The 25,180-nt window shown below is 39.5% G+C and overlaps 1 protein-coding gene across 1 annotated transcript in view; it reads right to left on the reverse strand.

The window, feature by feature from the left end:
* MORC1 (MORC family CW-type zinc finger 1) overlaps positions 1-25,180 on the reverse strand; it is a 166,717-nt gene that overhangs the window by 136,176 nt on the left and 5,361 nt on the right. Inside the window, exons 3-8 of the mRNA XM_038002617.2 lie at positions 23,191-23,225; positions 16,223-16,291; positions 12,776-12,866; positions 11,717-11,825; positions 7,278-7,437; positions 5,790-5,895 (exon numbers count right to left, since the gene is read on the reverse strand). Coding sequence (XP_037858545.2) covers positions 5,790-5,895; positions 7,278-7,437; positions 11,717-11,825; positions 12,776-12,866; positions 16,223-16,291; positions 23,191-23,225 — 570 coding nt within the window. The remainder of the gene's footprint in view (positions 1-5,789; positions 5,896-7,277; positions 7,438-11,716; positions 11,826-12,775; positions 12,867-16,222; positions 16,292-23,190; positions 23,226-25,180) is intronic.

The following is a 25,180-nucleotide window of genomic DNA, read 5'->3' on the forward strand; positions in this document are numbered from 1 at the left end:
CTGGCTAGCTATGTGCAGAAGATTGAAGCGGGACCCCTTCCTCACACCACATACAAAAATTAACTCAGGATGAATTAAAGACTTAAATGTAAAAGCCAAAACTATCAAAACCCTGGAAGATAACCTAGGTAATACCATCCTGGACATAGGAACGGGCACAGATTCCATGACAAAACACCAAAAGCCATTACAACAAAAGCAAAAATTGACAAGTGGGATCTAATTAAACTAAAGAGCTTCTGCACAGCAAAAGAAACTATCAACCAAGTAAACAGACAGCCTACAGGGTGGGAGAAAGTATTTGGAAACTATGCATCTGACAAAGGTCTAATATCGAGCATCTATAAGGAACTTAAACTTACAAGAGAAAAAGAAACAACTCATTAAAAAATGGGCAAAGGACATGAACCTTTTTCAAAAGCAGACATACATACAGTCAACAAGCATATGAAAAAAAGCTCAATATCACTGATCATTAGAGAAATGCAAATCAAAACCTACCATCTCGCACCAGTCAGAAAGGCTATTATTAAAATGTCGAAAAATTACAAAGCTGGAGACGCTGCAGAGAAAAGGGAATACTTATACACTGTTAGTGGGAGTGTACTAGTTCAACCGTTGTGGAAAGCAGTATGGCAATTCCTCAACGAGCTAAAAAGTAGAACTACCATTCAATTCAGGAACCCCATTACTGGGTATATACCCAGAGTAATATAAAGCATTCTGTCATAAAGACACACGCATGCAAATGCTCACCGTAGCACTATTTACTATATCACAACAGCAAAGATATGGAACCTAAATGTCCATAAATGACAAATTGGATAAAGAATATGCAGTACATATACCATGGAATACTATGCCACCATAAAAAAGAACGAGATCATGTCTTTTCCAGGAATGTGGATAGAGCTGGAGGCTATTATCTTTAGCAAACTAACACAGGAACAGAAAACTAAATACTGCATGTACTCACTTACAAGTGTAAGCTAAATAATGAGAACACATGGATACACTGAAGGAAACAACAGACACTGGGGTCTTGAGCGTGGAGGGTGGGAGGAGGGAAAGGAGCAGAAAAGGTAACTGTTGGCTATTGGGCTTAATACCCGAGTGATGAAATAGTCTGTAAAACAAACCTCTGTGACACGAGTTTACCTACATAACAAACCTACATGTGTACCCCTGAACCTAAACTAAAAGTCTAAAGGAAAAGTAATGCTTGGATCCAATTCAGTGGCGTATCTTACATGTAATTTTAAAATCCAAATTAAGATTCCATCCTGGTATCCATATAAAGAGGTCTATGTCCTGTGAATGAAATACGATCTCTATGTAAGGAATGCCAAAGTAGAATCACAGTCCTGTAGATTTCGCAGATGAGAATCCATACTAACCACATAGGTGGTCATGATGGGCAGTGACTCATTTTGAAACCCTCCACTAGCCTGTTATCTTCTGTAGCCACTCAACAAAGGACTTCTGAAAATGATTCTAAACTTTAATCATCTGTATGACTGTAAATGAAGCTTACTAAAAGCCACCAATAAGATGGAGGGAAATAATTAACTAAAGATTTTGTTTTGCACAAATGGACTATTTAAAGAGGAAAAAATATAACTTAATGGAAGAAAATATCTACAAAAGTTTGAGATGTGGGATTTGGGTCCAGAGTTCCAAAAAATTACCACAACATAAATTAGTAAACACACCTAGCCCAGCCCTGAAGAAACATCTTGTTTTCTGTCATTAGTCCACTTTCATTTTCAGTGTTCAGTATTCTTGGCATTACCCCCACCCTTTGTTTCAAACTCTTGATTTTCTTTTGATTTTTTACAAAGCTATTTTTTGTATCTTCTTCGCTTTCAGGAAACACTGCCTAAGTTTATGGCAACATATAACTTTAAGATAATTTTTACCCTGCAAATTCAACTCACTTTCTGCATATAACCCTGGAACCTATATCTGATTCCCTGGCACTCTCCATAAATCATATTCATAATTTCAAAATTCAATTTGACATTTCACACATAAAATGCAGACTTGTGTTATCACGTGCATTCTGAAATTCTGATGACTGCTATCTATTAGAAATTTTTTTTTAATTTAAGTGGAAATAGGTCACCTTTAAACTGATATTGCCAAACCACAGGCCACCACTGACCATGTGCTTGAACATCACTTCTACTGAAATTCTCTTGACATGATTGTCATGTTGTAAGGAGACCCTGCTACGGGTCTGATTACTGCTGTTAGTGCCTCAGCCCAAAGCAGAATGATAAAAGGTTTTGAATCCTATGTTTAAAACTAATGTCAAAGCTGGGCACAGTGACTCACGCCTGTAATCCCAGCACTTTGGGAGGCCAAGGTGGGTGGATTACCTGAGGTTAGGAGTTCGAGACCAGCCTGAGCAACATGGTGAAACCCCATTTCTAATAAAAATACCAAAAAATTAGCCTGGAGTGGTGGCACATGCCTGTAATCCCAGCTACTTGGAAGGCTGAGGTGGGAGAATCACTTGAACCCAAGAGGCAGAAGTTGCAGTGAGCTGAGATAGCACCACTGCACTCCAGCCTCAGCAACAAGAGTGAAACTCTGTCTCAAAAAAAACAAAAACAAAACAAAACAAAAAACCCACAATGTCAAATATTCACAAGAACTATATGAAATAAATAATGCCAAAACACCTCTCCCCTGAGGCCAATAAAGCTTGAAAGTTTGAATCTTCATATTCCTATACAGAAAATTAAATTATTTTCAGAATCAGCAGCACTCTACTATCTGAGACCAAACCTGGAAATTACATAGTTTCAAGATTTGAAAATTGTTTTGGACAGCTCTAGAATCCTACCCAGCAGAGATAGGGGGATACAATAATCACCAGGAAAAGAAATGGTAAAAAATGTGTCATATTATAAATTGCACCGTATTAGAGGTTCAAATATCAGAAGCCATAAATGAAAGAGGACTCAAAAAAAAGATCCACCTTGGACCAGAACTAATCCTTTAGGACTAAGAATTAATGTCTTTTCTAGTCTCTTACTGAAGAGTAATTGGGTGTTAATGTTAAAACCCACGGGACCACACCATTGTCCATAACCTTGTGTGGCAAAGTATGTACCATTTTTTAACAAGTTAAAAATGCATGTATGTTGGCCAGGTGTCGTGGCTTATGCCTGTAAACCCAGCACTTTGGGAGGCCAAGGCGGGCAGATCACCTGAAGTCAGAAGTTCAAGACCAGCCTAGCCAACAAGGTGAAACCCCGTCTCTACTAAAAATACAAAAAAATTAGCTAGGCAGGGTGGTGCATGCCTGTAATCCCAGCTACTTGGGAGGCTGACGGATGAGAATTGCTTAAACCCACGAGGCAGAGGTTGCAGTGAGCCAAGATGGCACCACTGCACTCCAGCCTGGGCAACAGGATGAGACTCCACCTTAAAAAAAAAAAAAAAAGAAAAAAAATGTATGTTCTAAGTTTAAAGGGAGCTTGGGAGTGATGGGGAGGAAACAGTAGGTCAAAATCAATAATGAAGTGGAATTAAGGGCAAATCTTTTACAGAAGAAAACTACAGAGGCACTGCTACCCCCGAGGAGGTGGGGAATGGTGATGCTATCCCTTCTTGGCACCATCACGGTATTCATGTCAGAGGCCATGAAATGTACAGCATCCTTGGTTCAGAAATTATGAATCCTCTTTACCCTGATTCTTCCTTATAAATCCCAGCCCTGTCTTTGAAGGCTTTTCTTGTGATTAAACTAAAACAAAATTCTGCTGAAAAACAAATTAGAAAATCCAGTGTGATCTATGTGCCAAAGTGAAAGTGTACATGTTTTACGTCTCATTCATTTTCTTTATTTTATAATTAACTGCCTAAATAGCTAGAGAAGCTCTGGCTTCATTACACAATCTGGAAACAGCAAGAACATCTTTCCAAAGATGTAGCTGTCAAATTATCCCTCTAATAATGTATTGTTTTCTAATGCCAGTGTAGAAATGCCAAGGCACTCTGACAGATAACTGTTTCAAAATGCTTTTAAATAGCATGAAATATCGGTTTTGGAACCAGCTGGCAACTAGAAGGGCAGAGGCAGCAGGAAAAGGGGAAGACAGTAATGGAGATGTTGATAATTCTGGGACTCCTTTCTGACACTGGTACATTAATGCTGGCACAGGGGTTCCCAGCATTTGTGGAACAGCCATTAGGCTGAATATTTTTTTCCGAAAAAAAAAAAAAAAAGCCCTCCATTTCTGTGTAGATTAGGAATTCCACATGTTGGAATATGAGAAAAAACATACCTCAGAAATAAGGAGAGAAGATCATCTAAAAGTGTGTTATCAAATAGTTATTTGCTAACTGTGGAAAGAAATTTCTAAATTTCACCTCATTGGGAAAAGCAAAAGAAGTTCTCTGTAACCTGACGTGTCTACGTGGGTCTTAACACCTTAGTCTAAAACCATATGGTAGCTACTGGCCACCTGTGGCTATTGGGCATCAGTCCAAATTCATATGTGCTGTATGTTGCAAAACATACACTGGATTCAAAGACTTTGTATTTAAAAAAAGAATGTAAAATATCATCAATATTTTTCAGCAACAGAGCTAGACTTCGTCTCAAAAAAAAATCAGTATTTTTCATATTGAAATTTAAATGACAATATTTTAGACATATTGGATTAAATAAAACCATTATCAAAATTAATTTAACCTATTCTTTTTACTTTTTTTTTTTTTTTTTTTTTTTTTGAGACGGAGTCTCGCTCTGTCGCCCAGGCTGGAGTGCAGTGGCCGGATCTCAGCTTACTGCAAGCTCCGCCTCCCGGGTTTACGCCATTCTCCTGCCTCAGCCTCCCGAGTAGCTGGGACTACAGGCACCCGCTACCTCGCCCACCTAGTTTTTTTTTGTATTTTTCAGTAGAGACGGGGTTTCGCCATGTTAGCCAGGATGGTCTCGATCCCCTGACCTCATGATCCACCCGTCTCGGCCTCCCAAAGTGCTGGGATTACAGGCTAGAGCCACCGTGCCCGGCCTCTTTTCACTTTTAAGGTGGCTATACTAGAAAATTTAAGATTAAATTTGTCCCTTATTGTGGCTCTCGTTATATTTCTACTGTACAACAATGAAATACAAAATAAATCACCCTGGATTAAATTACCTTTACAATCTCTTCTAGCTGCAGTGTTCTGAGACTAAAAAACTGCAGGCTCAAGCTAAGTTTTAAGTAAAAATGTTATTTTAGAGAAACCTAGCTTTTGTCACTATTTCATTCTTTCTCCACACTTTTTCATGCAGAAAATAACGATAAAATTGCCATTTGGTCATATTCCTTTTTGCTTCACACTCTCCCGATGTCTGTCCATTTTTAATGATCTGTAATGAGTAATAAACTCCGCAGGTTTTTTGCAGTCTTAATATCTATAAATTAGGAGTCAAGGTATTAGAACGCTTTAGGAGTCTTATATTCCAGTGGTCCCTAAACATGCTGGCACTTCTGAATCACCTGGGGAACATTTGAAAAAGACTGATTCCTCGGCTTGATATCTGGACATTCTGACTTAGTAGGTCAAAATGAGGCCCCAGATCCTGTACTTCTCAAGAAACATCCCAGGTCACTCTGAGGCTTGAAGTTTGGAAACCACTGGTCTAGCCCAACTTTATTGGTAACTAGGATAAGATGAACTGTCCCAGTGCTAAAGCCCAGCGACCTCAGACCTGGAGCTAGGACGCAGGGCTCCTAACTCTAGCTCACCACCATTGTTGAAAAACGTTCTGTCAAACACACACATACTCCTCCAGAGCTCCAGCCACCAGTATATCCTCTTTGTCAGTTTTAACATCCAACTCTGGTTCTCCATTAAGCAGAAGCTTCAAGTTATAAATAACCAGCAAAGTACCTGGTAGAAAAATAGATGTTTGACTTGTCAGTATTTTAAATACACTAAGTGCTAGTCATTGTGCTATCATCTCATCTATGGAACTGAATCTGTTATAAAATTTTCTTTTGTACTTCAGGAAATAGTATGTTTGGCTAAGTCTTTGGCTAAACCAAGATATGTCTTATAGCAAGTTTCACTCCCTGCCAAAGAGTGCTAAGTTTCTACAGTATGGTGCCTCTTATTACTATTCAATTCATTACAAGTCTTTCGATGTGGATTTTTAAACTTTGGCACTTTTTTCATAATTTGCATTATGAAATTTGTTAAGAGCGTGAGCCAAGCTTGTGTTATAGGTAAAGCTCTCATTGGTAGTACTAAATTTAACACATATAAAAACAAAGAAGGGTTTTTAAATATTGTACAAATAAGAAGTATTGTTTTCATACACTATAGCAGGTGTTAGTAAATTTTTTCCGCAAAGGGCCAGACAGTAAATATTTCAGGCTTTGCAGGCCATACGGTCTCTGTTGCAACTATTCACAATGCAGCTCTGCCACTGAAGCATGAAAACAGCAACGGATAATACATAAATGAATGAGTGTGGTTGCGTTCCAATAAAACTTGATTTACAAGAATAGGTAGGGGGCCACATTTGACCCGAGACCATAATTTGCTGGCCCCTGCTCCAAGGCACGGTTAACAAAAAAGTCCAAATTATTTCTAGTTGATTATGATACAAAGTCAAACAGGATCATCAGAGAAATTAAGAGGACAACTAACTATACTTTTTGGTAGTTTTAAACACAAGGGAGAATAGCATAGTAGCTAAGAACATGGGCTTTCAAGCCTAAATATCTGTGTCTAAATCCTGGATCAACTGTGTCAGTAGACACAGTGCATTCGACATGTTGAACAGAAAGTTGGTGGAAGTGGAAAGAATGAGGGAAAAGATCTGTTAATCTGGAGAAGAATGTCTGCAATGCTTTTGCTAACTCTTTGCCACAGAGACATGAATTCACTACTTCATAAGTTGCTAACTCTCTTACATACCTGTTACCACCCTATCTCAAATGATGCAGTAAGTGTCTCCTAACTTTGCTATCTAATAACCAGCAAAGGCTGTGGAGTCCCTGTGGTCATAGCCTGTATCATCCTCTTCTCACCCAGTTTCACCAAGCTCATGCAAGTACACACCCTTCTCCCAGGGTCAGGGATTTACAATAATTTATGTTTGGATGCTCTTAAGACAAAGCTCACATGGATAAAATAAATGACTGTCCCGAGTGTGAATCCACATGAGATTATAAGAACAAAAAAAAAGAAAATATATGTACAGTGTCTTTGATAAGACACTGAAAACAAATACTTCCCTCAAATTGTCAGAGTTTTGATGATCTTACCACATTTTCCATAGATCACATCAAACTGCTGCATCAATTCTGCTTCAGTTTTAAATGGTGAGTATTTGTAAATTATAGATAATTCCATTGCGAATTTCTGGGGATCATCTGTGACAGATTCTCTGGTTCTTATTAACCATGAGGGCATTGGAACTACAACCTATTAAAAAAAAAAACACACATCAATTTATTATAAAATACACAAAAAACATTATTCTTTTGTCTTATCTATTTCATTCCACTCTTCATCTAGACAAATTACAAAACACTTGAGTTAAAAGTTCATTTTCCTCCTATAATCTAGTTGTATAAGAGACACATAACAAATGTGTATAGACAGGATTGTATTTTAAAATACTCCATTGTGGAATATGGGAACAGATGGAGTGTACTTCAGCTCCCTCTTGAAGGGTAGAATGGCAGAGGAAACAACAGAATCAGCATTTTAAAAGTTGAAAAGCAGATGACAGCACACGCAAGAAAAGCAATCTAAAACCCAAGCCAGAAAGAAGAGCCAGCCTGATTTGCAATTCAGAATTCCTGCGCTGAAATGCTCAGGGACTGATGGCAGGAGTTAACTCTAGAGTTGGGGTAGGGGGAGAGGAGAACTAGAAGTAGCATCTACTTCCCCATCTGGCTCCTCCTCAACCCCCAGGGTCTGGATATTTATTCTCTGGAAAGAGTAGAACAATGGATTTCTAGACTGGAAGACATACCAGGCACTGCTGTTGGGGGCACCTTACTGAGATTAGATAGACGGAATGAAAGTACACTGTGCAGATGCTGAGAACCTCAGATCTCATCTCCCATTTGTCTCCCAGAAGCTGACAGGTAGGCCTGGAGGCAGAAGACTAGGAGTCTTTCTTGAAAAATCTGACCAACCCAGAAGGAAAGACGCAAAGACGGTTACATTAAGGATTCCCCAGAAAAAAAAAGCTCAGTTAGATCACATGATTGTGACAGTCACAGCAGCCAGGCCCCACTCACACTCTCAGAGCTCGCACTCAGCATCTTATTGGACTAATCTTTAAAGTATTCAGGAGTAATGGCCATCTAAGAAAAGCCTCTAATATGATAATAGAGAACAAACAATTATAAACAAAGCAACTCAGTGAAAACAGAAACCATAAAAAGAAGATGAAAATTTCAACAGGGCAAAAATCAATTACCGTTAATATCTTCAGAGTTATGAGAGAGAATACTGTATTCATGAAACAAGAATGAGATATCCTTGAAAAAGAAACATTCAGCGAAAAAGAAAGACTTCTTGGAAGTTAAGAATATGATTACAGAAAGAAATTCAGTGAAAGTACCAGAGGCATTTGAATCAGTGTGACTCCATCTTGAACAGGGGCTGCGTCAAATAAGGCTGAGTCCTACCGGGCTGCATGTCCATTTTAGGCATTCTTAGTCACAGGATGGGATAGGAGGTGGGCACAAGATACAGGTCACAAAGACCCTGCTGACCCAGATTCACTAAGAAGCTGGCCAAATCCCGCCAGAACCAAGATGGTGACCTCTGGTCATCCTCACTGCTCATTATTTGCTAATTATAATGTATCAGCATGCTAACAGGCATTCCCACCAGTGCCATGACAGTTTACAAGAGCCATGGGAACATCAGGAAGTTGCCCTATATGGTCTACAAATGGGAGGAAACCTCAGTTCCTGGAATTGCCCACCCCATTCCTGGAAAACTCATGAGTAATTAACCCCTTTTTAGCACATATAATCAAGAAGTAACTATTAGTTGAGCAGCCCAGGCCACTGTTCTGCCTATGGAGTAGTCATTCTCTTATTTCTTTACTTTTTTCTTAATAAACTTGCTTTCACTGCACTCCATGAACTCGCCTTGAATTCTTTCTTGCACAAGGTCCAAGAACTCTCTCTTGGGGTCTGGATCAGACCCCTGTCTGGTAACAAAAGGGTTCAAAAATAAATATTAGAACATCTCCCAGAAAATAAAACAAAAATATAAAACTCAGAAAACAGGAAAGAAAGGCTAAGAAAATTAGAGAACCATTTCCAGAAGACAATAGCTAAAAAACAGGAGTTACAAAAGGACAGAAAAGAGAATATGAATAAAAGAAAATCATCAGTTATTACAAGAAATTATTATCCCGGAATTGAAGAATATGAGTTTCCAAATCAAAAAGACCCAACAAGTGACCAGCACAATTGATGTAAATAGGCCACGCAAAGGCAAGACACTGAAATCAGCATACTGGGACAAAGAAGATTCTTTTGACCTTCAAAGAGTAAAGGCAAAAAACAAACACACAAAAAAACAAAAAACAAAAAAAAGAATGGGTCACATATAAGATTAAGTAATTAAATGGCTTGAGACTTCTCGATTAACAACACTAGAAATTAGATAATGGAGCAAAACCTTTGAAACCGTGAAGGAAAATAAATTCCAACCTAGAAATAATATCAAGCCCAACTACCATTAAGTGTTAGGTAGAATAAAAACCTTTTAATGCATGTGAGGTCTCCAGATATTTTGCCCCCTATGTTCCCTTGCTCACGAAGTCACTGGAGAACATGCTGTACCAAGAAGAGAGAGCAAGCTACGGAAGAAGACATGGTATCTAGGATCTCAGAGATGACACAGAAGAGAGGGGAAGGGAATCACCAAGACGATGGCAAGGGCGATCCCAGGATGGCAGCTGAACACCGCCATGGAAGCAGGAGTGTGAGCTGTAGCACAGGAGAAAGCCCCAAGCAGACTTTATCAGGACAATGGAACTGAGAGGACAGCACTTTGAGACTGGGGTTAACAGAGTGATGTGAACACAGAAAACCAAGCAAATATTCAGTGATAGTAATACACATAAAAAACTAGGCAGTCAATTATTAATCTTAGGGGAAATAGTTGTACATGAAAAGGAAAAATAATAGTTGATGACTTGGTATAAGTTGAACAGGGTTTATAAAGTCTTATAAAGTAAATACTGAATACTGTCATAACTAAAATTACAATAAACCTATGTTGAGGGTGGGGGATGAGAAGACTGTGATTATATGATAGAAGCAGAGAAAAAAGGTAGGTAAATCCTCTCTTATAGTGGGAGGTTAATAGATAATACCTAGATAAAATCAGGAAGTAGCAATACAAGCATGCTATTTAGAGATACGAAGGTAAATATCAAAAGAACAGGCCACTTATTTTTATTTTTATTTTTTCGAGATGGGATCTCACTATGTTGCTCAGGCTGGGCTCAAACTACTGAGCTCAAGTAGCGGGGACTACAGATGCACTCCACCATGCCCAGCTAGAACTTGTTAATATTGTTGCAAGAGGTTGTCTTTGTGGAAGTAGAAATGGGAAGTGGTTGCTGTTGTTAGTTTTTTTTTTAAAAAAGGGAATGGCCCATTTTAAGAAAGCTATAAGTAAGGGTTAGCCCAATTTTCCATGCCCTTTACACACATAACATGCAACATAAATGCTTAAAGCATCACTTTTTCTCATGTCAGGTTCCCACACGGCTTACTCCTTTTTACCTGCAGACTGCTCCTGTCACCCAGCCCCACCCACTGGCAGTCTCATAGCCCTACACCGTCCATCCCAACTCCATATGCATCTCCAGGTCTGAGACTTGTTGGGGCCATTACTGTCCAGTACCAGCTTGTCCAGCTGCAAGTTGTCCTCTCTCCATAAAACCCTCATTGGCCACTCGAGGCCCTCTAATCTCTCCATCCATATCATTGCTTTTGATAATCTGGTAACAGCAGCCACACAGACTCACTGAGGAGCATTCTTTTTAAATTCCCTCACTTTTTTATCCAATTCATATGTGTCTACCTTATTTTCTGATAAAGCTGAAGACTCTTAGATGGTCATATGATCTTCTGCTTCTTTTCTACCTTCATAGAGTCTATCCAGTACCAGGCAGAGAGTAGTTCCTCAACGTGTATTTGTTGTATTGAATTATAACTGATAGTCATACTAATAAAACTCAAGCACTGGTTCAGCAAATGGATCCAGAGGCAGCAAATGCCTCTGGATCAGCAAATGGAGTTGAAATTCTGGTCACCAGAGTTACAGTTTTAAGTCTACTTTGCATTCAATTTCTTTACATTTTGTATTCCAAGTCTTTGACTCCAATATTTTATTTTTAAAATGATAATCCATTTATGGCACATATGGTGGAAAGATTTTTCAGGTTTCTTCTAAAAAGCTCATCATGTCTAAGAGAGCCTCTTCTTTTGGGAGATTCGAGCATATGGATAATGAAAATGAAGTTCTCAGGAAAGGGTTAAGAGGACAGGTCTTTGATGTCCCCAGAATGTCTTGATACCTTCTCTCCATTTCCCAAACATATTCCTAAGTTTCTAAATCATATCAGAAAGAACCCATGACAAGACTTCACCTCCTGAGAGAGTAAATGAAAGCAACATCATTGCTATGGGAACAGAAGGAAAACCTCAACTCTTACCTCACTAAGACTTTCTTCTTCACAGAACGTCTGAGAAAAAAACACACAGGTCATCGTTTCTTCCTTCTTCGTAAAAAGAATAAAGTCTTTTCCAATTCTCATGGACCCACTGTATTGAAAATGAAGAACATCATGTTTTACATCTCAAATACTAAAAAGGAAGAAACAGGCAGGCTGTTACCACTGTGTACTGTAATAGGATGTTCTTTCCAACACTGTTCTGCTGACCCGTCATCAAGAGGGTACAATTTCTTTTCTTTCAAAGCAAAGCAGAAGAATTTGAACTAAGCCAGCTCCACACTTTCGCTTGCGATTTGGTTGCTGGGGAAAGGGTCCATTCAGGGCTCGAAAGAACAATCATCTGTCTCAGGCAGGAGTCGTACAAGTGAGCCTCATGTCCTCACCTTACAATGCAGCACACTGAAAAAATGAGCTGCAGACACAGCACCTAGGTTAAAATATGCTTTAAGAAACAACAGAACATAGAGATGCAACAAAGCCCTAAAGTCCAGGAGTACTGCTTCAGGGATCTCTGAAGGAGGATTTATCTTATTATTTGGGAGAATTAACTTAAAATGCTGTAATGATAAAAGTCAGTTACGGGCTGGGCATGGTGACTCATGCCTGTAATCCCAGCACTTTGGGAGGCTGAGACGGGCTGATTACTTGAGGTCAGGAGTTTGAGACCAGCCTGGCCAACATGGTGAAACCCTGTCTCTACAAAACTACAAAAATAAGCTGGGCATGGTGGCTCATGCCTGTAGTCCCAGCTGCTCAGTAGGCTGAGGCAGGAGAATCGCTTGAACCAGGGAGGTGGAGGTTGCAATGAGCCGAGATCATGCCACTGCACTCCAGCCTGGGTGAGAGAATGAGAATCTGTCTCAAAAAAAAAAAAGTCAGTTTTGTATATGGAGATTATAACACAAAGTAGGTCACCCCTGCCTCAAGTTTATATTCTTTTTAAAGCTTTACATGCCTGCATCATTCTGTGTAAACTGCTTTATAAACAGTGTTCCCAGTATCAATAATATATGTCTTAAGGGAAAAAAAGATTCTCACCTTTTAAGACCATTGCCGTATTGCCCTATGAACTTCAAGGTTGACAGCCGTTTTTTGGATCGTCCAAAGTAAATGATGTCTGAAGCCTCCTCTGTAATTGACAGTGACTTTTAAGGTGGTTAGGAAGACTCTTTGACACTGGCCTGAGGCCCAGTTGTCAGGATCTCACATTCCTCAGAACATCAGGGCAAATCGCTAGCTCTTGGGTCAGCCCAGAGACAAGGATTTTCATCAGGATCCATAGTCTCTGACAAGGGTCCTAATGGTATTACAGTCAGCCCAAGGTACCGCGGGCTCCACATTCACGGACTCAACTAATCTCGGACTGAAAATATTCAGAAAAAAATAAGTTGCATCTGGACTGACATGTACAGACTTTTTTTTTTTTGGTCATTATTCTCTAAACAATAAAGTTTAACAACTATTTAATAGCATTTACACTGCATTGGGTATTATAAGGAAACTGGAGAAGATTTAAAGTATACAGGAGGATGCATATAGGTTATATGGAAACACCGGGCCATTTTCTTTCCACAGCTTTTGGTATCCTAGAAAGGTCCTGGAATCAATATCCTACAGATACCAAGAAACAACTGTACACTGAAAGAGATGAGACAGACCTAACCCTGTGGCCTGAGGTAGAGTTTAAAAGTCTGAGCCTTAATTTCCATGTTCTGGAAGAGGGAACTACTGAAGACCTATATCACAGTGTTGCTGATGAAGATAAATGAAACAAATTAAATGAGATGATGTATTTGTGAAATCCTGAACACAAAACTTGGCACTTGGTGGGTGTTACCAAATTATAAGTGTTGTGATTATTTGTACCACTAGTAATTTCCCCACAAATTTAACCCTTAACCAGGCCCGTGTGAGACTAAGAGGGGCAGGATGGCCTCTGCTCAGATACCACCTGGGAAAGAAGGCTAATCATCTCAGACGTTCCAAGTCATTCTCCTAACCTCTCCACGTGTTCTGGAATTCTACACAGTAATCCTTTGGACTTCAGAATATATTAATAGCAACCTCCAGGACCAAGAATGTTCTTCCTGTTGGCCTACCTGAATACATGCTGAAGAACTGTCCTGAGGACCCTGTGTCAGTCTCGGTACAGACATGCTACAGTTCAGTGGCACATGGTATGAGGTGTGTAGAAGCCACCAAACACTCTGCTTCTCTGAAACTAACTGGACCTTCTACGATGTGTTCCTATGAGGGGTTAGGCATTAGGTGAGGATATCCATAATGACAATATTAGCTAGTTCTTATTGATTGTTTAGTATGTGCTAGGTACTACGTTGTAAACTTACATGCACAGTTTATTTAATATTCATAACAAAACAAGAAAGGTATTATTATTATTATGACCTGCAAGTCACAGATGAGCAAATGTAAGTCTAAGGAGTTTTAAAAACCTGCCCAAGGTCACAGAGCTGATAGACGGTATAGTTAGGATTATAACCCAAAGTTGTAAGTCTTGATACAGACATAGTATAGCTCTGAACCAAATCCCATGTGTTCATTACACACTACACGAACTCACATGCATGGTTACCAGGTTCTGAGTATGGGAATAAACCACTGAACAGGCCAGGCATGGCTCCTGCCTTGGACAACATTATGTTGCGGTAGGAGAAACAGATTGAAAGTAAACTAATAAACAAGATCATTTCTGACTGAGAGTATTAAGTGAAGAAAACAAAACCAGGGTAAAGGGATAGAGAATTAACAGGAATGTGGCCTGCAAACAGAATGATCAGGGAAGCCCACTGCCAGATGGTTAACATGAGATGGATTCAAATGATGAGGGGCCAGCCATGTGTGGGTGGAATGTTGTAAGCGAGGAAGTGGGAAGAACAAGAAAAGGCCAAAGAGATGCACAGAGCCAAATAATGTAAGGCCCTTGGAAGAGATGCTGAGAGTACAAATTGTATTAAGTAATAGAAAACCACTGAGGGTTTTCAATAGGAAAATAATATAATAAAATGTACATTAAAAGAAACAAAACCACTCAGGATGCTGTGTGGGGAACAGACTGTAAAGGGGCAAGACCAGAGAATTTTTTAAAAACCCAGAAGGTACTGTAGTCATTTTCTATGGGTCCAGATTGATGTAGCTCCCTTTGAACAAGGGATAGATTCTACTTTTAGTCATCTTCCTTCTACTTTATTACTACTTGATGCTACTATGTAACTGAAGTGTGAGCTCCTTCTGAAGGTCTGAATATTCATCACTTGTCTGTGTTTCTAACATTTTTTTCATGACCCATATAAAAAGAGTTGCTTCTTTTCATAAGGAATTCCCTTAGAATATATCACATATATTCTATCATTTATTTTAGGAATTCAAAAACAGGAACTTAACATTCAGGCTAGAAGAGAAAAATCACTTTTTTCAGCACGGGTTTTTGTTGTTGTTGTTGTTGTTGTTACAAACTTTTCCTTCTCCTTTAGTTAAACACTAAAAGACCAAGAATACTTTTAATCAAAATGACCTGGAAAAATCAAAATCATCCAAAGTCAAAACAAAACTGAGTGTAATAGTCTTTCTAAACTTAATAATAAATACTCTTCAAGTATTCAGACCAAGGGGAAACTTCAGAGCCAAAATCACATATTTGCCATGTCTCATATTCTCAGCTTCTAACAGCAAATCAATATCTGAGCATATTGACGCATCCTTTCCTCGGTTGTGGAACAGACCACGGCAGTTCCGTATTACTTGAACTCTCTCACCATTTTTAAAATCTAGCGGTCAAAAACCGTAGTTTGTGGAACACACCGTGTTTAAAGATTTCAGGAAAACAATAAATCTAAAACAGCCCAACGCACTCAGATGGAATCCTATTTCAATTTCACAGCACACAGACACTGTGTGCCCATACTGTGCTAGCTTTGTGCTAACCTTGAATACACAAAGATAAGTCATGAAATATATTTTAGATGTATTCCTTATGATGGGAACATTCATTTGAAGCAACTAAATTTTCCAAAATGCAGAGGTAAAAACAAGGCTAAAAGCAAGGAGAGGTAACCTCTACCTCAAGGGTAAGCAAAATTAAAAATAGCCTAAAGGCACAGGAAACGGCCTGGGGATCTCCCAAGCAATACCTAAAGGGCGAGCTAAAAACAATCTCAGAGTCCATTCAGTGACTATTTGTTTTCCATTCATTCCCAGATGCTTATTTCCTACAATCAGTAACATTTGCCTTTCATTTTTCTGACAATATTTACATACATTTACTTTTTGTCTTGGTTTAGATGGTTACAATAGATTCACTCTGCCAGCTGGGATACTTAAAAACTTCAACAAAAAGTCAGGGGCTTATTTCCCTTAATAGCCCCATACCTGTTTTTGCATAGATAGCTCAATTTATTTTTATTTATTTTGTAGGTTTTCAGACTGTTTCCTTTAACAGCCAGTTAGGTATCTAGATAATTAACTTACCAGGGCTCATGCCACATCCATCATCCAGGAAACACAACATGAAGCCCCCCTGCAGGTTTTCATTATCCACTGTAAGAAAAAAGCAGTTATTACTAATAAATATCGGGCTAATGTGTTAGTCAGAAAGTCGTGCTGCTAGAATAATGACTCGTCTTCCTCAAATGCGGCCACAGAGCAACAGAGTTATGGCACAAAGATGGAGCCCAGAGTGGAGTCTTGGCTACAGCTTCACAAGAAACTGCAGGGAAAAAACAATCATGCAACATAAAGGCTTTAAATTAACATAAAACATCTACACGTGAAAAAATTACGTATACAGCAGGACATGTTCTGCTCTGGAACTGGACTAGTCCTTTAAATGTCAGGCATTTCCTCTCTGTGGGGAGGGAAAAAGGTAGATGGTGAAGTGACCCCAGAATCCTTCGCTCAAACTGACCAACTTTTGTGCCCTTCCACCAGGGCACAATTATAAAATAAATCTAGGCCATTCTTATTAAATCCATCAGGCTCCCTTCTAAGTAGTTAATTCCCATAAGAGCCATTTGTGAGTGTTTCCTCATGGGAACAAATATTTACCTCTTGAAGACGCATTTATAATCTTTGAAAATGGCTAAGTTATTTGAAATCAATTTTGATGATTTAAAGATATCATTAAATTACATAATATGATCTTTGGTTTACAAAAATGTTGGAGGTAGGCTGGGTGTGGCGACTCATGCCTGTAATCCCAGAACTTTGGGAGGCCAAGGCAAGAGGATCACTTGAGGCCGGGGGCTCAAAACCAGCCTGCCCAAGGTAGTAAGACTTTGACTCTAAAATAAATAAATAAATAAAGTTAAAGGTGCAACTAAAACTAATGAGACTAATTTTAGTGCCCAGTTTGTAAACTGGCCCTGAAAATAATTTCAGTAGTTGGACATATGAGTTCTAGGACATTTCTCTTTCTTAAATGACAGTGTTATTGAAAAGAAATCAGGCACATTCCTCAGCCCCGGGCTCAAAACAAACAAGCCCAGTACAAACACATCCCATCCTCCCATCCCACCACATATCGCCATATATCTCTCAAACTTCCTGAGCCCAGTACAAACACCACCTGGAAAGTCTCCGATAAAGAGGCAGCCGTTCAAAGTTTTACTGAAAGCGCGGGAACCAAAAGAATTCCTTTGTTCCCCTGTAACTTTCGGGCTATAAAAAGCAAACACTCGCATTGTTCAGGGCCCTCTTGTATGCAAAGGAATGGAGGGACCAGGTTCGAACTTGTAGTAAAGATCCTTGCCGCTTGGCTTTGACTCTGGACTCTGGTGGTCTTCTTTGGGGAACAAATGGTCTGGGCATAACATTATAAAGGAATAAATTATGCATAATAAACTGCACATGTTTAAAGTGCACAATTTGACAAATTTTAACACACACATGTGTGAAATCATAACCACAATCACAGCAGCGAACATATCCACACCTCAAATGTTTCCTTCTGACCCTTTGTAAACCCTCCCTTAGGACCCTTTCACGTCCCATCACCTTCACCTTACCCTCAAGCAATCACTGATATGCTTTCTATCCCCATAGATTCATTTCCAGCACATTTATTAAGTCAACTTCTCTGTTCAAAAGTCACTTAGAGACTGGATGCGGCAGCTCACGCCTGTAATCCCAGCACTTTGGGAGGCCAAGGACGGAGGATGGCTTGAGCCCAGGAGTTCAAGACCAGCCTGGCCAACATAGTGAGACCTTATAGCCACTAAAAATTAAAAATAAAACAAAATAGGCTGGGCACAGAGGCTCATGCCTGTAATCTCAGCACTTTGGGAGATCAAGGTGGGCGGACCACAAGGTCAAGAGATTGAGACCATCCTGGCCAACATGGTGAAACCCCGTCTCTACTAAAAATACAAAAATTAGCTGGGTATGGTGGCGCATGCGTGTAGTCCCAGCTACTCTGGAGGCTGAGGCAGGAGAATCACTTGAACCCGGGAGGTGGAGGTTGCAGTGAGCCAAGATCGCACCACTGTACTCCAGCCTGGGTGACAGAGCGAGACTCCATCTCAAAAAAAAATAGCCAGGCATGGTGGCACATGCCTGTAGTCTTGGCTACTTGGGAGGCTGGAACAGGAGGATCACTTAGGCCTATACTTCAAGTTTGCAGTGAGCTTTGATCACGCCACTCCACTCCAGCCTGGGCAACAGAGCCAGACTCCATCTCAATAAAAAAAAAAAAGGCCACCTAGAATTAGTATTTTAAAAAGTAAATAAGTTTCAAGATAGCCCATGAACACATACTTATAAAACATACTTAATCTTTCTGAGTTTATAATTTCATGGTGATGTGCCCACTTCTAATTCCCCCTTCTCTCTCTAATTCACTTCTTTGTCTGTAAACGTTTAAGATCTGGCCTACCATTTCATTTTCCCAGTTCCTTCTCTCTACCTAGTCCTCTGGTCTGCTTACCTCAACTTCTGTGTCAGGACATTCCTCCTCTCCCCCTTTAAGGTATTTGTTCTGTTTAGTCCTCCCTCTGAGGTTGATATTTCCTCACTGTTCAATGAGGGGAATCCAACTCTGCTGAGTTCTCTGCATAAGGCAGTAGCTCTCAATCTTGGTTGCACATTGAAATCAACTAGAGATATTCTAATGTAACTGATCTTGGATAGGGTTCAGAAATTGGTATTTTCTTGTAAAATCTCCCTCGGTTATTCTAATATTCATCCAGGATTGGAAACCAGGTTCAGCCTCAGGCAGCTCTGCACAGCCGCCACAGCTGATTTGCACTTCTTTGTAAATATTTCTCCTGAAAGGAGCTTGCAGAAAGAAGGGTATTCCTTCGGTAAATGGCTGGGAAAGACCAAAGATTCCTAGCAGACATATACTACAGTACTTCCCTTTTTTGTAAATCCATATTAGTAATTGGAGACAAACAAGTACAGCCTCAAAATTTAATACTCCCCATTATCCACTCTGAAACCTGGCCTTGTTTATTTCAATTCCTTAAAACTATGAATTTCAGGTATATTTTATCACCTGTTAATTACGTATGTCCAAAACAAAACAGACACCTCCTCCCATGTTAGACTTTCTCCTCCTTCTTGTTTCCTGTTCAATAAATGGCATCACCCTGCCCCAAAGCTTCAGTTGTCCAAATCAAAACCTCAGGATCATCATTATGTTCTCCATCGCCTCACCCCACACATGGGCAACTATCTGGTCCTCTCGATTTCACTGCCTTAATTATTCCCATTTGACCACTTTCTCTATCCCCAGCATACTGTCTGGTTCAGGAAACCACCATCTCTTTTCTGGATCACAACAGCTCCCTACCTTCTTGCTCTCCCTGCAGTCATAGGGTGCAGCCAGTCTTCCATCTGTTGTGTATTTCATTGCTCTCCTGCTTAAAACCTCTCCATGGCTTCCCACTGCTCTCAGGATAAAATCCAACCACCTAATAAATCCTGTTTGTCCTCCATGACCTGGCCCTCTGGATAACTCTCCAAGCTCATTTCTTGTCTTCCCCTCACCTGCCCATACTGCCACCTTCCACTCCCGCACAAATACTTCCCTTGAATAAATCTTTAACATCTCAAACATTTTTTTCTACATTGTCTCCATATTCCAGTTGCTGCATATAATGCCTTTCCACCCTTTCCACGCTTCACTCACCAGGTGAATGCCTATTTTCTCTTTCAATTAGTTCATATCAGACTTCCTTTAGGAAGCCTTTCCTAATCCTTCCATGTCATTAATGCCCATAATTAATGTCCCCTTTATCTCTGTTTTCCCACCTTTGTAGTATATTAAAATACCTGTTCATATATCTATTTGTCTTTTGGACCAATGGTTCCTACACTTTTTTGGAACACAGTACCCTCGGAGATATGAGGAAAGCTATGGGCCCTCTACCCACCAAAGTACAGCTACATACTGCATTTTTCATGGGCTCCACACTAAAATGCCAGTTCCTTAAAAGTGTAAACCCAGCACCTAGCCCAGTGCCTGGCATTTAGTAAGCACTAAAAAAAAGTACCAAATGCATATCCATGTTTACTGGAACTAATACACACAAACGTATAAAACACCACAGTGAAACATATTTCATTTGAATTTTATAGCCTTCAAATTAATTACTTGACAGAAATTTAAGACTGACAATAATTCAAGATCACAGTAAATTATTTGAAAACTAGTCCAATCTTAGATTAACTTTGTATCCCCAGAATAATTCTATGTATTGATGCATAAGCATTGTCCCTTTTTTATCCATTTTTTTAAGAAAATCACTTTGCTAGGTTGATAGCCATATGATGGCTTGCCTCAATAAAAAATGAATAGGTAAATCAATAAAAACATGAATAGGTAATTTTAAACCAAACTGAACTACAAGTTCAGTTTTTTGCAAAATACACATAAACACAAAAAAGAAGTGCCAGCCAGGCGTGGTGGCTCACGCCTGTAATCCCAGCACTCTGGGAGGCTGAGGCAGAGGGAATCACTTGAGGTCAGGAGTTTGAGACCAGCCTGGCCAACATGATGAAACCCCATTTCTACTAAAAATACACAAATTGGCCGGGTGTGGGCCTGTAATCCCAGCTACTGGAAAGGCTGAGGCAGGAGAATTGCTTGAACCTGGGAAGCAGAGGTTGCAATGAGCCGAGATGGTGCCACTGCACTCCAACCTGGGCAACAGAGTGAGACACCATCTCAAAAAAAAAAAAAAAAAAAAAAAAAAAAGAAGAAGTGCCACTTTAATCACAACTTGGTCAAGATCTTATTTTGTTTGTTTATGATGATGCTGAGTACTTAGAGAACATGGGGTGAAATAAACGCTCTCATTCCCTGCTGGTCTCCAGTCACAAACTCCAAAGAATATAATGCATGGATTCTGATTACATTTGTTGTGTTTTGTGACTATGGATAAGTCTTCTCAACCCTCCATCAATTGTGTGTGTGCGCTGAAGGAAATGCAGCTTACATCTGTTCCTCCTCCTCCATTGCTAGTACTATTGCCCTATTATAATTCTCAGGAAATCTTGCCTAGGTAATTCCCATAGCCATATCTCCCTGCTATCCTTGCTTTCATACTTCTCCAGACTCTCTTATAAGGTATTTCTGGAATGAGTATCCTTCTTTGAAAAAAGAAAAGAGTACATGTCTACTTAGAAAACTGACACTGCTCAATATTCTTCAGTGGTCCACTGACTGCAGAAAAAACCTTAGTATGGTATTGAAGACGCTCATTCATTTGGTTCTGACACTCAGTGCGAGTCAAGCGAGCCTCAGCATTGTTCCCTGAGTGCTTCTTCACCAGGTATCTGTGTGGCTCCCTCCCTCACATCACTCAGGTCTTTGCTGGTACATTAGCTATTTAAAGAAACCTTCTTAGACCACCCTGTGAAAAACTGTATACCCCTTCCATGGCTCTCTGTTTTCTTATCCTGCTTTATGTTTTTCCCTTTTAGCACTTATCATTGCCTGGTACATTACGTATTTGTTCATTTCTGTGCTGTCTATCTCTCCCCATTAGGATACATGTTCCAGGGGAACACAGACCTCAACATGTTGCTCAGTGCACTATCCCCAGCACCTAGAATAGTAGACAATAAATTATTCCTGAATAAATTAATGAATCTGTGAACTAGCCTACATCCATTTGTTTTCTCATAATTATTATCTAGACAGGAATATTCTTTTCTTCCTGGAGTATCTGACAAAAATCACATCCATATTTCAAGCTCTAGCCCCTTAATAGGAGGCATAATTTCTTCTTTCTCTGTGTTCCCACCATACTTTGAGTCTCTCCTAGGCAAGAGTGTTCATCCTAGTTTACTCTATATAATTGGATATGGAAGAGAAGATGACTTTTTCTCACTAGAAAGGCCCTATTCTGTGCCTTCACTCACTTTTTCCCTGTGGAGGTGAGCTCACTCACCTACTGGTCACTTAGGGAAGAATAAACTGGGAGGCTCAGTTCCCACCCTGCATTTTCCTCCTGGGAGAAAGCTGCCTGCAGACAGCATGAGTCCTGACCCCTTGTCCCAGGGCAGACAAGTTTCAGAGGAAGCCCAACTCCACTGGGCGGGTAAGTCTGCCCAGGGTCTGATCTGCAAGTCCATTTGCTCTCTCACATTAAGCTACATACTCCAGCCTAACATTTATCAGCAGTAAAGGCTGACTCTTTTTTTATTTCTCAAGTTTTTTAGGACCTGGAGAGGAGAAGGAGATGAAGAGCGTCATTTATTGTTTCCTCAGTTATCTCAAGAGGTCCACGTCTACCTTCCTCATGAAGCATAAGCACTCCTCTGGCTCAGAACACTCAGTTAACTGAGGTGCTTTTTAAACAGAGATATGGATTTAGATCATGGAGCATATCCTCTCACCCGTGACCAGTAGCCAATATTGCAGAACAGCTGACAGAAAAGTAATAGGGATGCAGCGCTACTACCTGGGCATTTCTCTAGGTAGTGTTAACTACACAGCTGGATCACAGAACCTAACTTCATTAGCATCACAGTCTAATGAGACAACTAATGAGTGCAAAAATACTTGATGACTACGAATCAAGTCAGCAAAGAAAACAGATTTTCTAGCCCTCATACCACACATTCACGTACACACTTTAAAACTAATCAGTTGGGAATGATGTATGCTTAATTATGAAATAACCATTAACTTAGTATGCTTTTTAAAAATAAAACTGTTTCTCATGGCAGCAAATTGAGTGTTCCAAATCCCTCTGATACATTCACAAAACTCTGGAAGACCTAATTTTGTAAATGGGTCCTTTAGCACACAATTTGACTCTCAGAGTATACTTTCCTCACCCTGGCTCCCCACAGGGTCACTGTACCCACAAAGCACTTAGATTACATTAAAATGCTATAGAATGTGGTTTTATTTCATGAAATAAAATACAAGCAAATAACTACAGGCTTTCCATCAGAAGAATATAAAAGAAAAAAGCAAATCTGCTCACCTGAAAAGACATCAAGCCTTTCAGCGCCTGCATCTCTGGAAACAATATAAACATATTATTGCTTCAAGATGAAATGAATTGCTTACATAAGGTATAACCTACTGTCAGATATCAAACAATACAAAAATCCACTTAAACTGCTTCAAAATCAATTTCTAACATGTTTCACTGTGCTATTATATCATAAGACCTACGATTAGTCATAATTTGAGAATATGAAAAAGACTGCAATTCAGAAATGTGAAAGAAGAGATGGAATTTAGTGAGAATTACACAAAAAAACTAACAAAATGGATATAATTTTTTAAAAAAAACAACAAAAAAAGCTGGCTGGCAAATAATCCAGAAGTCATGGAATGTTTTTCATATTTTAGTTCCAAAATAAAGAAAAATCAAATTACTAGGCAATAGTGTACTATAAGAAGACGTTTTAAAGAACATACATGGAAGGAAAGAAATCAAAATGCTAATAGGAGTTTTCTCTATGTTAGAGATTGGAAAACTACAGCCATGGACCAAAATGGCCCATCAACTGCTTGTAAATAAAGTGTTATTGGAATACAATCATGCCCATTCATTACATAGTATCTAAGGTTGCCTCAGCACTACAATGGCCGAGTTGAGTAGTTTCAAAGGAGACCCCATATTCCACAGAGGTGAAAATATTGACCATCTGGTCTTTTACAGAAAAGGATGCTGACCCCTCTTCTAGGTGATGAAGATTGTTTTTAAAAAAAAAAAAAAAAAAATCTCCATTTTCTAAAATTCAGATATTATTTTTGTATTTTTTTACAATTATTTTTAAAAGTAAAACTTTTAATACAAAAGGAGAAAGGGCCAGAAGACTCTGGCTTCAATACCGAGGATGTGACAGAAGGGAAGAAGGCATAGGGAAAGAAGACTTAGCTGATGAATAAGAAGGTAAGTTAAGGCAGGGAGGAGTCTAAAAGGAAGCTCAGTGCAACAACAGGAACTACGTAACTCTGGTGGGGAAACCTGAGCGTCTCTCAAAAGTTCCATCAGTTCTAAACCCAAAACTACCCCAAACAAATCTGAGTAGGTACACTGCTCGTGCTCCACAGGCCTAGAAGTTACTCCCATATAGCTCCTTCCTCTAGCCAATTGCTGCTTCTCAGTCCTCCCTATATAGACACTCTGGAGTCACCACGGCCATTTCTTGAGCACCTCCCATGTACCAAGTAAGCACTGAATGATATATTTTTGAAAATTCTCTTCCAATCCTTACCATAGTTCTGTAACACATAGGTATCAATATCTCCATTATATAATCATGCATTACACAAAGTACCACGTACGCAATAAACGCTTAATAAATGCCAATGTATTGAAATGGAAGTTTTTAAAGAGAGGTTTTTTATGCAGCACTTCCACAGATAAAGGCATAAAATAATTCACCTTTATCATATATTAAGACATTTTATAATAATCTTTGTTCTTTAGCCCAGGACACTTCCTCTCTGAAGAGCTCTTGTATTAGGAAGCGGGCCCTAACAAATCCTTCCTATATCACCACATATTCTTCTCCTCTCTCTACAATATTCTTTTAATATCTTTCAGTTCTAATTTTTAAAACTACAGGAAATCATTAACATAATGAGTACAATGATATAAAAGAATTTCTTAGAATAACATGGGGACTCTCCTTCATAAGACCAACTGAGTATCTTAAGTCTGCTAAATAGCTTCTTCTGATGTCAAACACTAGCACCTAAGCAGTGGTGGAAAACTCAAACGTCCATGAAGAAAGAGGGACTAAAGGGCTGAGGCTGGCCACGGGGGAAAACTGGAGGCAAAGCTGAAGGCACAGGCTGGTCCCACGAGGGAACCTGCTACTCACCTCCAGCCCCTGATCCCATGGAGGAATGTGGCCTTGAGATTGCTACTTCTCCTAATCTTTCAAGGAAGGCGGAGGGCCCAAAGTTTTTATTTGGTATCTCCAGTATCTTAAACCTTATAAATAATTCCTTTT

This window comes from Chlorocebus sabaeus, chromosome 22, assembly GCF_047675955.1.
Source record: "Chlorocebus sabaeus isolate Y175 chromosome 22, mChlSab1.0.hap1, whole genome shotgun sequence".
NCBI lineage: Eukaryota > Metazoa > Chordata > Mammalia > Primates > Cercopithecidae > Chlorocebus > Chlorocebus sabaeus.